A 14,790-nucleotide genomic window follows, 5' to 3' on the forward strand; every position below is an offset into this window, starting at 1 on the left:
TTCACATAATACCTCTTGTTGTGACGAAATAATTGAAGGCCTTATAAAAATCTGTTGTTATTTTTAAATGATTATCCTTTGTGTTTACAAGAATTTCAGTGAATAAGAAAAACACAGTTAAAAGAATCTAACTTCAAATTATAATCCAAATATAAAAGAGTAAATGATTCTTGATAATTGGATCGAGATTTTGGGAACAATGTATCGCAAACATATAAAAACGCATTTTCATTAAAATAGAAAGCCTATGAAATGCAAAAATGAACTCATGTCCTTTTTAGCAGTATATTGAAGCAAAGAACTCTATAATCACAAAACGTTCATCTCCGGGGTACAAATCAAGTTTTACATGTATTCTAGTCGATGAAAGTTCGAAAAATGATCCCAGAAGAGAAGACGGAACCAACCGAAACAATGAACAAGTAATTACCAATTACCCACTTTCTTGTTTTTCTTCGTTCAAAGGAAGCAACGATTTGAACCACTGCTTCCAAGGGGCATCTTCTTGTTGCTCAAGCCACGAAAGAAAGCAGCTATCCAATAAACAGAAAAAATTGACGTAAAGGAGTTGATAACGAACAGGAATGAATCGAAAATTGGCAACTTGAACAATTGGCCAGATGCCTCCCTCTAAAATCAAGGCTGGGAGAAAGTCTCTCTTGACATCTTCTTTGACCTGAGTGGCACTTTTACCCGTAGAAAAACCCATGTAAGTGAAAAACAGGAGTAAATCCAAGGGCCCAAAGATTATGCCATCAACTGCTACTTTTGTGCCGACAAAACGGAAGGAATTGGGCCGTAGTTGTAGCCTTAATCTAATGAAACGGTCCAGCCCTTCATACCTGAATGGAAGAAGGATTGAGAACCGTACAGCCTGTGCGTGTGTAATGACGGGAATCAAAGATTACTTGAAGTCTAAAGTACCATCCGTTTCTAATCCATGACATAATGTTTAGTGGGCTAAAACTTTATTAATCTTACTTTTAAACAATAGATATACGATGAAAAAAGTAAACAGAACACAACAAAGGATTTACATAATTCGACTATGAACGCACACATCCCCGACACAATTCAGCCGTTAAGAAATAAATCCATGATACGATGCTCAGAGGGCATTCTAACCTAATTATAATTAATCCCATTTCAAATTGTTTTTAATTAATCTGATTTCAAATTTTTTTTTTTGGATTACAACAGCATTCAGTTTTCGTGAAATTTCTAACAGAGATATTTTCAACAACATTAGTAAATGGTTATTATTACATTCTGAGAATTTCCAGAAATGGATACTATCAAATAATGAACCATTGTTTCGTTACCGTGACCTCGTCTTAGAAATTACTAATTGAGAACATGTCAAAATCTTCTTTTGTCAATTTCAATCTGGTCATCAAGTACATGAGCAAAGCCACAGAAGATTACCTAGTTACCTACTAGTCCATTTTCAAATTTAAACATGTGATGTAACTCAAAACCAAGAGCTTTCATATTTAATTTAGTAGGACCTCCGAGTATAGAAAACGAGGGTTTGCCTCTCAAAGTCATAACTCAACAGAAAACTACCAGAAATGCCCAACTGGACCAACAAATCCAAGCCCAAACAAGCTCGTAGTAGCGACTCTTCTCCAATTGATCTTAAATTCTTTATCTTCATCCTGCAGAGGAAACAATGCGTATCGCTATTCAGTGATGTGAAAATGAAGATGTTAAGCTTCTCAGAAAATGAAGATGTTAAGCTTCTCAGAGTAACGGATATTCAAATTGCCAAAGCTGTGCATGACTATCAGACGTGTGAGCAAGAAGGAGAAAAAAATGTTCATTTCATGCTCATTTTGGCAGGCTTCACGCACACGAGGGGTTGGTGGCCGTTTAATTTTCAACAAGTATTAGAAAACCAGGGAAAAAGGAATAAAGAATGCTAGCGCAAAATTTTGCAATATCTGATGCTCAAAGGATAAAAGCTCAATCTAATTCCGAAAAACCAAAAGTAAACTTACCATTGTGAGACTGGTCATTTCTTTCTCCATCTTTTATGAAAACACATAAACACGATAACTCTAATCATTCATAGATAAAAGCTTTGCCCACGACTGCAGAAAGCATCAAGAGTTTGTTCCATCCAAAGGAAAAAACACATATACAAAAGTATACAAACATCACGGCTTAAAGAAAGCTAAACAACAGATTGCATAAACATTCTTCATGATTGGAAGAAAATAGGTAGTAGGTTAAAGATAAACATGAGGACTTTGTTTTCCTTTCAGCAACTCAGTTAAATCAATTAAAAGTATAAGATGGACACTCATGTTGAAGATTCATGTCACTTCGGGAAAAATAGACCAAAAACCAGTTGACAATCAACAAGAGATGGTGCGCAAAGAAAGTCTTCCTCCTCACTAAAGAATGATTAAAACATTAATATCTTATCCTCCTTCCAGTATTAACATCTCACTTCCCCGCCAGAAAAGTTTACATTTAGAATTCTTGAGAGATTCTGAGCGTATCAGACCGAACACTTAATAACTATGCATACCCACATATTATAACATTTGACTTCACATAGTCTCTGAAAAAAACATGCAACATGCATACAAAGAATATAAAACCATAGCAGATGTAACAAATTAATGTCTTTGATTACACATTTTCTGGAGATGTTTAATGCCCTTTGAACAATAAAACCACACGAGGAGAGACAAATAAGGGGTTAACAGTTACCAGCATTTTGTTCAACAAAATACAGCAAACATCTATAAAAAAATTCACACCCCATCTACTCGAAGCACACGCAAATGCATATTTCCTTCTAGTAACACACAAAACATAGTCATATAACTTGAGAAAAGAAACGCAAATACAAACAGATAAAAAAAATACCCATTCCACCAAACACGAACAATAAACAAAATTAGGCGCAACCCATTACCTCAGAAAAATCAAATTAGAAAATAAAAAACCATACGAAAACAGAGCCATTAAAAATGATAAATAAAAAAAAACCCTGACATAATTTCTTCTGGAAGTGGATTGAGTGACGGTTTGAGCAGCAATATCACCAACTCCCCAAATCAAGCCGGAGCTAATCACCTGGGTCTTAACTGGGTGCGTCGCCAAGCAATTCTGGTACCATTTCCACAGCCTCAACATATCACAAACATAAGAGAGAGAAAAGAAAGAATTCAAATGAAGAGAATGGAATGCGGGAAGAAAGCAAGTGGTTTAGGTTGAATTTGCGTGGGTAAATTATTGTTTAGTGATGTTTTGACAATTGGATGAATTTTTATTCACCTAATTTCTCCCTTCCTGCCTTCCTGCCTTCCTTTTTCTTCTATTGATTATCATTATTATTTTAATCTAATCACACCGACGGTCCCAATTTGAAGCGAATTTTTGAGTTAACAACAATAATTAGTTTCTTTCTTTCCAAGTAATCAATCCATCAATATTTCTAGTTAGAGACTCAATTGTATAATAATATTTAGTTTCTTTCTTGCCAAGTAATCAATCATCCATATTTGGAGCTAATTTGACTAGTTTCAAGTTCAACAACAAATACCTCACAATACCATATGACATTGCGCAGAGTACATTGTCATTGACTTCATCTTTCAGTCTCTACTTCTGTAACTATTCATGCGAAGGATGACTTCTACTGATTCGGTCTAGCAAAGAAGACTGGACTGTCAGATTAGACAACTTGGGCGCTCTGTCCTTAGGATAAACTTCTAGGCCAAACCTCTGAATCTCTGAAACTCTGACTGAAGAGATCTCTGCGTTGATAAATGTGCTACGACTGCTACTTTCCTACTCGAAGCATCTGCCACAACATTAGCTTTCCCCGGATGGTAGCTAATTTCACAATCGTAGCCTTTTACATACTCCAACCACCGTCTTTGTCTCATATTCAGCTCTTTCTGCGTGAAGAAGTACTTGAGACTCTTATGATCAGTGAATATCTGGCATTTCTCGCCATACAAATAATGTCTCCATATCTTCAACACAAAGACAACGGTAGCTAACTCGAGATCATGAGTCGGGTAGTTCTTCTCATGCACCTTTAACTGTCTGGAGGCATAAGCTATAACCCGACCATGCTGCATCAATACTGCACCTAAACCGAGCTTAGATGCATCGGTGTACAACACAAAATTTCCTTGCCCTGACGGCATGGCTAAAATCGGCGTTGTAATAAGAGCTTGCTTCAAAATATCGAAGCTCTTCTGGCAATCATCACTCTATATAAATTTAGCAATTTTCTTGGTCAATGAAGTGAGTGGCACTGCAATTGAAGAAAAATCCTGAATAAATTTCATGTAATAACCTGCCAAGCCTAGGAAACTACAGATCTCTGACGCGTTCTTCGGCTCAATCCATTCTTTTACTGCTGCCACTTTAGCTGGATCCATCTCAATGCCACTGCTAGAAATGATATGTCCCAAAAATGCTACCTTCTCCAATCAGAATTCACATTTACTGAATTTTGCAAACAACTTACGGCTCTACAAGACTTGCAAAACTGTACCCAAATGCTGACTGTGCTCCTCATGGCTCTTTGAGTATATAAGAATGTCGTCAATGAATTGTAATGCCCGGTTACTCGTACAAATGATAATAATACGTTTATGTCGTTTATTATGTAGTTATTTGCCTCATTATGTTTTACCTGTTGATTGAGGTATCGATATTGAGATTGAACATGATTTTTATATTGTCCCTGGTGTATTGAGAATGAATATGTGTTAAAATATTGATAGTAAGATGTGTAGGTAGAAGTAGGGTAAGGAAGTTGATAGGAAATGAGATGAAATTGTGGTAGGTTTTACGATTTTTAGCATACTGATTTGAATCTTGATCCAAATTGTGTGAAGCCATAACCATTAGAAAGCTAAGATATAATGCTATAATTTTCATGTTTTGAATTTTGTTCAAATAATTAGGGAAGACGAGCCAAAAGTGGCCCGAAGTGTGTCATGTGTATCGTTGTTCTTGCACTGACATATGTTGAGAGAATGAGCATAACTTTTTACTTAGACCTTCAAATGACATGAGGCTAATTGGAGATGCAAGAAAACACATAGGGCTACAACTTTCATGTTGACCACTTTTGCTAATTCGGAAGTTAAAATGAGTTTTTCGGCAGAATGTGGCGTGCATTTGCGCCAGAACTCGCGCATATGCGTTGGGTGGGTAGAACGGGCAGTGCATATGCGCCCGAAAAGTGGCGCATATGCGCCCGGCAGTGTATAAAAAGATAAGGATCAAATTTTTTAATAAATTTTCCCATTCTTACCTTCTTCCTCAGCAAGAACACGAAGCAAACCTAGAAAACTTCCTCCCAAACGCTCCCTTCTTAATTCCTTTCATCATTTTGAAGTTAGAATTAAGTTCTCTATCACAAGAACTTCCTAAGGGTGTAAGTTTTCTTCTCTTTTGCTTGTTATACATGTAGAGGACAATAAAGGAGTGATTTTCACCTAGTATATACATAGTGATTGGTTTATTGATGTATTTGACAGTATAGGCACGAGAAACATCCTCTCAAACCAGTATTCATACACTTGTACAGTAAGTTGGCATGTTCTTGAAGTAATACATGAGTAATATTATGAATTTCAAATGCTTCTCATTTTCTGTTGCTATATGTACATTGTTAGTATGGTTATTGATGAAAACATTGCACTATATTCCATTGTTATGTATTAAATATGAAAGAAACTCATGAATATTGAAGATGGGTGCTATGTCATGAACATGAACATGAATATGAAAGGATAATGACTGATTTTACATGATGTAGAGCTTGTTGACATCATGGGTGGTTTTAAGTCCACCAAACCTATTGGCCAATATATGTTCATGGGGCGTGGGGTTGCCAAAGGTTGCTCCCTGACGTCCAACACAATAGTAGCTATATAATAAAGCAAGCACGGTAGTACAGGTCAACTAATGAGGCTCAAGTACAAAAATGAACATAAATATATGCTATGATATGACATGGTTTAAAGATTCATTGTTGTCACGACTTGATATGTATGTTCCTTCGAATCATATTGATACGTACAAGTGCCAACTTATTGAGTTTTATAAGCTCACGTAGCTCATGTATTACAGGATCAGGTAGTGAAGAGACATAGGATGCCGGTTCGCCAATGGATGCTTGTGACGTGCCTCACCTCGACAAGAACCGAGACTTATTATTGTATAGCTTCCGCATATGTATTATAGTAAAGTTTATATCAGGGTTTGAAACAAGTTCCAGGTTATGTATGATGATACAAAGTATGTTTGTATATGAGAATATGCTTATAAGTGTGTATAAATAGTATTGCTTGAGTTTTTGGTGTATACAAAATATAGGGACATCATGCCAAAATTTTTATAAACGGTCAAAGTGATGCCTCTTGTTTGATTTGTTTCTTACTAAAGTTATATCATTCAAACCTTATTTTGATTATGGTAATTATGCTAAGTATAGAGTAAGGGTGTGACATGAATACTATGACAAACTGATCTAACTAGAGCTGAAATACTCGATTCATTAGGTCCATTAAAATTGCTGGAGCATTCGTCAGTCCAAAAGACATCACTAAGAACTCATAATGCTCATATCTAGTTTTGAAGGTTGTCTTGTGAACATCTGCATCCTTTACCTTCAGTTGATGATACGCAGATCGTAGATCTATCTTAGAGAACACTTTATCCCTCTGCAACTGATCGAATAAGTCCTCAATCCTTGGTAATTGGTATTTATTCTTGATCGTTATGTTGTTCAATTCTCGGTAATCAATACACAACCTCATGCTCCCATCTTTCTTCTATATAAAGAGCACTGGTGTGTCCCATGGTGAGAAACTAGGGCGGATGAATTCTTTGTGTAGGAGCTCCTGGATTTGCTGCTTGAGCTCTAACATCTCTGCTAGGGCCAAATGGTACGGTGCCTCAGAGATTGGCACAGTGCCTGTCATAAGGTAAATGGCAAAGTCCACCTCTCTCTCTGGTGGAAGACCTGTGACGTCGTCTGGAAAAATGTCAAGAAAATCTCTGACAACCGGTACATTAGATATCGACGGGTGGGTGCGTCAGGTGCTGAAATAATACTGACCAAGAATGTCTGACACCCTTTATGCATAAGTCTCCGTGCCTGCATGCAAGAGATCATGCGAGGGAAACTTCTCCACCTGTCTGACTCAAAAAGAAATTGCTCCATGCCCAACGGTCTTACAAACACTGATCTTTTCAGAAAATCAATTAGACCATATTCTTCATCAGCCAGTCCATCCCTAAGATAACATCAAACTCTTGCATTGGAATCACAATCAGATCGGCGTAAACCAGGTGGCCTTGTAGTTCAAGATCGATATCTCTGACCATGCTAGTAGCTTATAACTCCTCCCCTGATGGGACTGTCACGGAGTAGCTCACGTCGAGTCCAATGGACTTGACGCCCAAATGATTGGCGAACGTCTTTGAGATAAAAGAGTGAGTAGCTCCAGAATCTAACAAGGCCTTCGTGGCTACTCTCTTAATGAAAATATTTCCTGAAGGACGTTAGCACAATACCAAAAACTTATATCCCAAAATACAAATCTTAACCTCATGCATAGTTGGAAATCTCTATTCAAAGTCTCCAAAATACGAAAACAACATATTTTTATACCCAAGAAAAATTTTCGAAGCATGCATGACCAAAAATAAATATTGTGCTGAATTAAATAGGTTACCAGTCAGTAGAGTCGTGTCTGGGTTCGCCTCCTTGGCATGCATGGCGAACACTCTCCCCTGGGTTGGCTGCCTCCACTGCGGGCAGTCCCTCAGCATATGATCACTGGCTCCGTACTTGAAGCATTTGCCAGAACCCCATAAACACTGGCCCATGTGCTGACGGTTGCACTTCGGGCACACTGGGTACTCAGGCTTCTGAGGAGCCTTCTTTTGCGGCATAGGACCTTTGCCTTTCGGCGGTCCTTGGAATGGCCTATTTCCCGGCTGCCCCTAGAAAGGTCTCTTGAACTGCTGCTGCTGATAGGGGGGTTCTGGGGTTCTTGATAGGGCCTCTTGCCCTGTCTGTCATTCTCGATGTCTTTATGGTCCTGTTTAGCCACCAAGGCTCTAGATACAACAACACATAGGTGGTAGGGGCACGAAGTGACTCCCCCTCTCAAACTTTTCCAGGGCATCATTAGCAATTAGGGGTACAAAGTGACACCCCCTCTCAAACTTCTTCACAAAATCTGCCACGATGTTGTCTCCCAGTCGCAACGTCAAAAACTCCCTAGTTAGACGGGAGCGTACTTCCTCATTGAAGTACTTGGAGTAGAAGGCTTCCTTAAAACCATCCCTAGACAGAGTCTACAAGTTCACTGACACAGACGCGCTCTCCCACCACAATCTAGTGTCCCTGTCAACAGAAAGGTGGCACATCTAACTTTGTCTGTATCCTGCAGCTCCATGAAAGCGAAAATCACTTCGATGGACTTAATCCATCCCTCAGCTATCATCGGGTCAGTAGTCACCGAGAACTCTTTTGGGTCCATCCTCTTGAACCTATCATACACTGCCTCTGGCCTGGGCCTCGCACCTGTATCTACTCCAGCATTGTTCTCCGCAAAATGTGCGAAGAACTGAGTCATCCCTGCAAGCATATGTGCCTGCATATCTGGCGGTGGGCGTAGAGGAGTGGCCCTCTCCTCATCCCGAGCCTCTCTGTTCTCTTCACCTGCTCCTCGAGCAATCATACGTTTAGGAGGCATACTATTCCAAAATTTACCCAACACGTAAACCAACATGCATGAACATGGTATCTATATCATAAGATGCACATAAATCGAATTTAAACAAGTAAATGCTGAAATCATGACTCTGATGCATACTACATGAAAGAATTTTAAAACTTACAGACTTGAGGCACGACTTCGTGAGCTTCTCGCAACCGACAGTAGGCATAACCCTTTACAAGAATACCACTCTGATACCAACTGTAACATACCGTAGTTTTTAAGCAAACTTAAAATTTGTGGAAAAATAAAAAATTTCTTAAATAAGTAATCGCCTTTCAAAATGCAATACAAATAAAATGTTCGACAAAATATTTGGAATGTAACGAGCTTGCTAAAGTACTTGTTTTAAAATAACATAAAGTAATTCGTTAAAATATGAGTAAATAATTTTATCATTCATAAAATAAAATCCTTGAAAACTACGGTGGTCCTCGGGTTAGGCCTCCGCATTGTTCGAGCTAACTCACTGGTCCCCGCCTCTTGCCTCCTCAAACTCGTCATCACCTACATCGATCAAGTCTAGTGAGTCTAAAGACTCAATATGTATAAACTGAGAATAGGAAGTAACGTATAATAAAACCACATGCATTTTAAAGTAACACATACATAACTTAACTTTGAACATACTTACATACTCATAGACGTGCCATCGATTTACAAACATTATCATGAACGTAATTGCATCATACATACTTAAACATACATATCATCATCATTTTGCATAGATGTATGTTTCAAAGCAAGCAACTCATGTATAATGCGTCTGATCAGACTAAACCACAGTACTAGGCTGGCAAAGATGTCCACTACCATATACATAAGATCCCCGGTCATACTTTACCGGGTGGATTGGTCCCTGGTCATACTTTACCGCTTTTCAATCCTGATCAAAACTCGGTCATACTTTACCGGGATGGAGAGGTCCCCGGATACGTTCTCCGACTTCCAAACCCGTTCATAATTGGTCACAAGACAAATAGCAAACCTCAAAAATATAAAATATTTTCTTTTTGCATGTGGAACATACTTACATAGCGTTGAGAGATTCGTTTGATCTCGCTTGGGCTGTTGCTGCACATACTAACACGTTTACAAGCAACTCAAATCTCATAACTTAATCATGCCAATCGTACTCACTACCAAAATAATTAAATAACTTATGACTTTCTAGACCACTCGGGACTTGACCATGTTCAATCATCATACCAAACTGTAACATCAATCTCCAAGAACAATCCCAATAGAAAGTATGAACATTCCCCAAACAATGGAAGACACGGACCAAGACTGCCCAAAATAATAACACAAACAACCCTGAACTAGCGCCTAGGCGCTGAGCCATGCAGCGCAAGAACCAAAGTGCTAGCGTTGCGGCGCCACACGGGCAGCGCCGTGACGCTACAACCCCCGATACTTTGGCGCTGCGACGCCACAAAGACAACGCCGCGGTGCCCGACCTGCGAACATTATCCCCAAAAAACAAATTTTGATCCAGACTCTGAGCCATGCCTAACCAACTCGAAACAACCCATCGAGACTCATCCTGAGACCCAAGGCATTGACTCAGACACATACAAATGCCCCAAAAAACAACACGCAACCACAACATGACACGGTCCCATAAACCCGGTATTCGGCATACTTCGCTTCCATACGACTCCTGTTGAATCCAAAACCTTACCGACTCAAAACGAAGCACCAACTAGCAACTGATCACAACACATGGCACACCTAAATGCAGCAATGACCACTCAGCGATTCCCAACGAAGCCTGCAACCAAATAACTCAAGAAACGTGAAGAACATATTTTTAAAAACGTCACGGTTTGAGCAATCACACGAAAATGATCATAACTCACTCGTTTGTTGTCCAAAAATTACGAATTTACTGTCAAATCGAAGGTATTGAAGAGTACTACGTTTTATAAATTGAAAGTTTTGATCCAAAATCGTTTCAAACATTTTGCACAACATACACGGATTTTGCATACAATACGCATCAAAATACTTACTACTACAAGATTGATTCAAAAATAAAAGAATATACATTCCTTTGCGTCTAAACGCTCAAAGATGACAAATACCGGTGCAGTGGAATACGGGAGATGACCGGGGGACGATGTTGCACGATTTCTTGCTCGAAAAAGGAACACAATTCTCCAGAAATTTGCAAGGAAGAGTGGTGGCTGCTGCTGAGAATTTAGAACCCTAGCTATCTCCAAAAATTTCTGAACGTGTATGTGTGTGTGCATGAGTGTGTGGTGTAGATTATGTGAATATTTGCTTAATTAATTAATTAACTAATTAGGGGCTAAAAGTACTTAATTAAATAATTAGTAATAAAAATAATACTACTCTAATTATTCAATATTACTCAAAGATTAAATAAAATAATTGAGTACCAAGTTTCAAGATTAAAATCTCCAAATTTTCAAATTGGTATTCGAAAAGTTTAAAATATCAAAATCACCTAATAAATTAAATTAAACTTTGAAATGCTTAAAATTCCAAAAATCACTTAAAATAACAATTTTCTTGACTTGAAATAAAATACCACATTTCAAGAATCGCCTAAATCGTCATCGGTCTCTTTTCCCGATCCCGCATCGAATATTCGCCTTAAACATAAAACTCAAGAAAACATTTTAACGTGCATCACAATAAACATGTAACAATATAAAATAATGCGAATCGTAAATCATGCATGGTTAAAAATCATTTTAAAAATTAAATAAATGATTTTAACCATTTAATAAATGCAAGTGTTTACGTGTACTGATTTTGGACTCTACAATGTTTATATATGTGCATAAACATGATTTTGAGAAAAATCTCTAACAAATTGATGTGAATGTTCGTTCATTCGTATGCCCACACTTGGAGGATGATGAATTTCTGGAGATGAGACTGATGCAGATCAATATTATGAAGATGATATGGGTTGATTTAGTGGTCGTAATAGTGAAAGTTAAATCTCAACAAAAACGAATAAGATAAGGAATTGTATATGCTTCGAAAACTACTCACTTCTGGTTTTATGACTCACGTATAATTTATAAATTTAATCATATGCATGATCTTTTTCAAAAAATCTCTTACTCTACAAATGATGTTATGCATATAGAAAGGTGTTTGTGCATGTATATGAATAAACAATGAAGTGGTGATTAAATCCAATAAATATACTCGTGTAGCAACAAAATTGATCAGTTATTTACATGGTATAAAAATAAAAATAAAGAGACGTGGGAACTCACCCTAATTTATTTCCTCTCTCCAAAGAAATAGCACATATATTTATAATATTTTGAAAATAATTTTATAGATATGTATCGTTGAAATATGGAATAAAAGTCCATATTTTAAAGTCAAAATAATCTTAAATGGAAAAGAATCATTTAAAAACGAAGACCATGAACATGATTCGACCAATTCTCGGATGAAGATCAATGTCAATGGATCCAACTAGTGAATTATGACTAGTCGGTTCTTTTCTTTTAAAGTTTATAAGTTGCTCATATACTATGTTGGTAGGGATTTCTCATTAACATATTGATCAGTAGATCTGTAACTTAAATATAACAAGACTAATAAAATTATGTTAGAAAATTTTAAGTCGAACAAGAGAGATTAATCATTTGTTCTTAAGACGGATTTTGTACCACACATACTGTTCAAATGATATGATAATCGTCTTCCAAGATACAACAACTTCCAACTTGTTATAGTAGCACTACCAATCACAAATTTTGTAACCAGAAATGTAGCAAACTCTTTTTGAGAAGAAAGAAGAGGAAACGTTCGATATGAAAGCTAGTATTCTTCTTAATATTTGATTATCTCAAATGTGATGTTATTTCTGAAAAATATATCTTAATTCATTCAGATGGATTAGTATTTAAGTCATAAATCTCAAAATTGTGACCAAATGACACTGTTGAACAATACAATCATATTTATATGTAAATAAAAGGCAACAAAGCTCAAAAATCTTGAAACTAGGGTTCCAATCATGACTTCGCGTCACGACTCGCTGAAATCGCGCTGCTGCGCGCATGCTGCTAGACTCATCTTCACTTCTGGTAGGAGGTGGCGCACGGCTGCGCAAAATGGGGGCATGGGCGTGTGATCCTTGCTGCCTCAGTAGCTGGTTTGTGCTGGCGTGGACGGCTACGCACTGGGAATGCGCGGGTGGTCGATTTGTGCTATCTCTTGTACTTGGTTGCTCGAGCTTAATTCACGATTGGATGCGCTTAGACACCTCTCCTCTGCGATCTTGAAATTTCCAGGCCGCTCATGGAGCATTGGGCGCCCTAAGCTCCAGTGCCTCTTTTGGCACATGATCTATTATGTTTTTCCGTTCGAGTTTTTTCATCTTTTCTTTTACGTAATTTTTATTCATTAATCTTAAAACATTCCAACACATTATTTCTGACAACATATATCTTGTTGATTTTTTTTTTATCTTAGAAAACACCTCTCTAAAAAATAAATGTTACTATATTATAATATGTAAATATCTTAGATAAATTATATTTGGTCATTTTAATAGATGCCCATTTTAATAGATGCCCAAATTTACTATTACTATTCTTTCAAGATATTTAATTAAGATAAAAAAATTAAATAGTTTATTCAAAACTTCTCATATTCTCTTCTCACTATCTCATTATCATATCGATTATCTTAATGTAGAATCAAAAATTATAATTAAATCCAAAATTTTGAAAATAATTTTTAATTTTAAATAATATTTATATTTAATGTATATCTGTGCTCGTACACTAACAGGGAATTGCGGATGGATGAAATTAATCATAAAAAACTAAAGCAATTGTTGTGAAAAAGTAAAAATTTACGGTAAAAAGTAAAAATCTCAAACTCTCAAAATTATCACACTACACATTTTATAATATTTTTCACTCAACTCAATTGTCTCAAATCTTTACAAATGGAGACCTATTTATAGGATTTCTTTGGAAAACAATCCAAAAATAATTTCATCATTACATACATGCTCACACAACAATTTTTAATATTCAACACCTACTTTTACCTAATTTTCAACATTCAACATTATAATTTTCAACACAAATATTTCACATTTTCAACACTCCCCCTTGTGATGATGATCATAATACAATGATTGTCTTCATTACGTGTTTTTATACTGCCTCGTTAAAAACCTTACTAGGAAAAACCCATTTGGATAAAAACCATAGTAAAGGAAAAAAAGTGCAGTCACGTAAACTCCTCCTCATTATGACATGAACAATTCTTCACAAATTTTGTAGATTGCGCATCCCAATATTATATATGTGCTTTCTGAATATTGTCGTAGGAAGTGCCTTTGTGAATAGATCTGATGAATTTTTACTTGATTGAATGTGACGACCATCAATATATTTATTCTTCCTAAGCTCCTTGGTGAATGCGAAGAACTTAGGAGGAATATGTTTAGTTCTGTCGTTTTTTATGTATCCTTCTTTCATTTGAGCAACACATGCAACATTATCTTCATATAATATTACAAGCTTCTCGTCGAATGATAATCCGCATGAGATTTGGATATGTTGGGTCATTGATTTTAAACACACACATTCACGGCTTGCTTCATATGGTGCGATAATCTCGGCATGATTTGATGAAGTTGTTACGAGCGTTTGTTTCTGTGAACGCCAAGAAATTGCAGTGCCTCCACGAGTAAATGCATATCCAGTTTGGGAACGTGCCTTGTGTGGATCAGATAAGTATCCAGCATCGGCATAATCAATTATACTTGGATTAGCATCTTTTGAATACAGAAGTCCCAAGTATGTCGTTCCTCGTAGATAACGGAATATATGTTTAATTCCGTTCCAGTGTCTCTTTGTTGGATATGTGCTAAATCTTGCCAATAAATTTACGGCAAAAGATATATCAGGCTTTGTACAATTTGTAAAATACATAAGGGCACCGATAACACTTAAATATAGTACTTCTGGACCAAGAATATCTTCATCATCTTCAC

The 14,790-nt window shown here is 36.9% G+C and overlaps 2 protein-coding genes across 6 annotated transcripts; both read right to left on the reverse strand.

Moving 5' to 3' along the window:
* Positions 1 to 217: 217 nt before the first annotated feature.
* On the reverse strand, positions 218 to 3,307 carry LOC140983008 (uncharacterized). 5 transcript variants are annotated; one of them, XM_073449858.1, is made up of 4 exons: positions 3,010 to 3,055; positions 2,001 to 2,093; positions 1,509 to 1,658; positions 218 to 842 (listed from the first exon to the last, which is right to left on the reverse strand). In XM_073449858.1, exons 3-4 carry the CDS (start codon positions 1,655 to 1,657, stop codon positions 434 to 436), a joined length of 558 nt encoding a protein of 185 aa, XP_073305959.1. In that variant the 5' UTR covers position 1,658; positions 2,001 to 2,093; positions 3,010 to 3,055; the 3' UTR covers positions 218 to 433. The 5 variants fall into 5 exon arrangements, with proteins under 5 accessions (XP_073305959.1, XP_073305958.1, XP_073305960.1 ...); XM_073449859.1 differs by having other exon boundaries at positions 225 to 842; positions 1,567 to 1,658; positions 3,010 to 3,297; XM_073449857.1 differs by lacking the exon at positions 2,001 to 2,093 and having other exon boundaries at positions 219 to 842; positions 3,010 to 3,307.
* Positions 3,308 to 7,313: 4,006 nt separating this feature from the next.
* On the reverse strand, positions 7,314 to 8,010 carry LOC140982682 (uncharacterized). Its single transcript, XM_073449326.1, has 2 exons — positions 7,725 to 8,010; positions 7,314 to 7,541 (listed from the first exon to the last, which is right to left on the reverse strand). The coding sequence occupies exons 1-2, from the start codon at positions 7,942 to 7,944 to the stop codon at positions 7,384 to 7,386; spliced, it is 378 nt and encodes a 125-aa protein (XP_073305427.1). The 5' UTR covers positions 7,945 to 8,010; the 3' UTR covers positions 7,314 to 7,383.
* Positions 8,011 to 14,790: the final 6,780 nt, after the last annotated feature.

The sequence above is a fragment of the Primulina huaijiensis genome, chromosome 8 (genome assembly GCF_012295235.1).
Source record: "Primulina huaijiensis isolate GDHJ02 chromosome 8, ASM1229523v2, whole genome shotgun sequence".
NCBI lineage: Eukaryota > Viridiplantae > Streptophyta > Magnoliopsida > Lamiales > Gesneriaceae > Primulina > Primulina huaijiensis.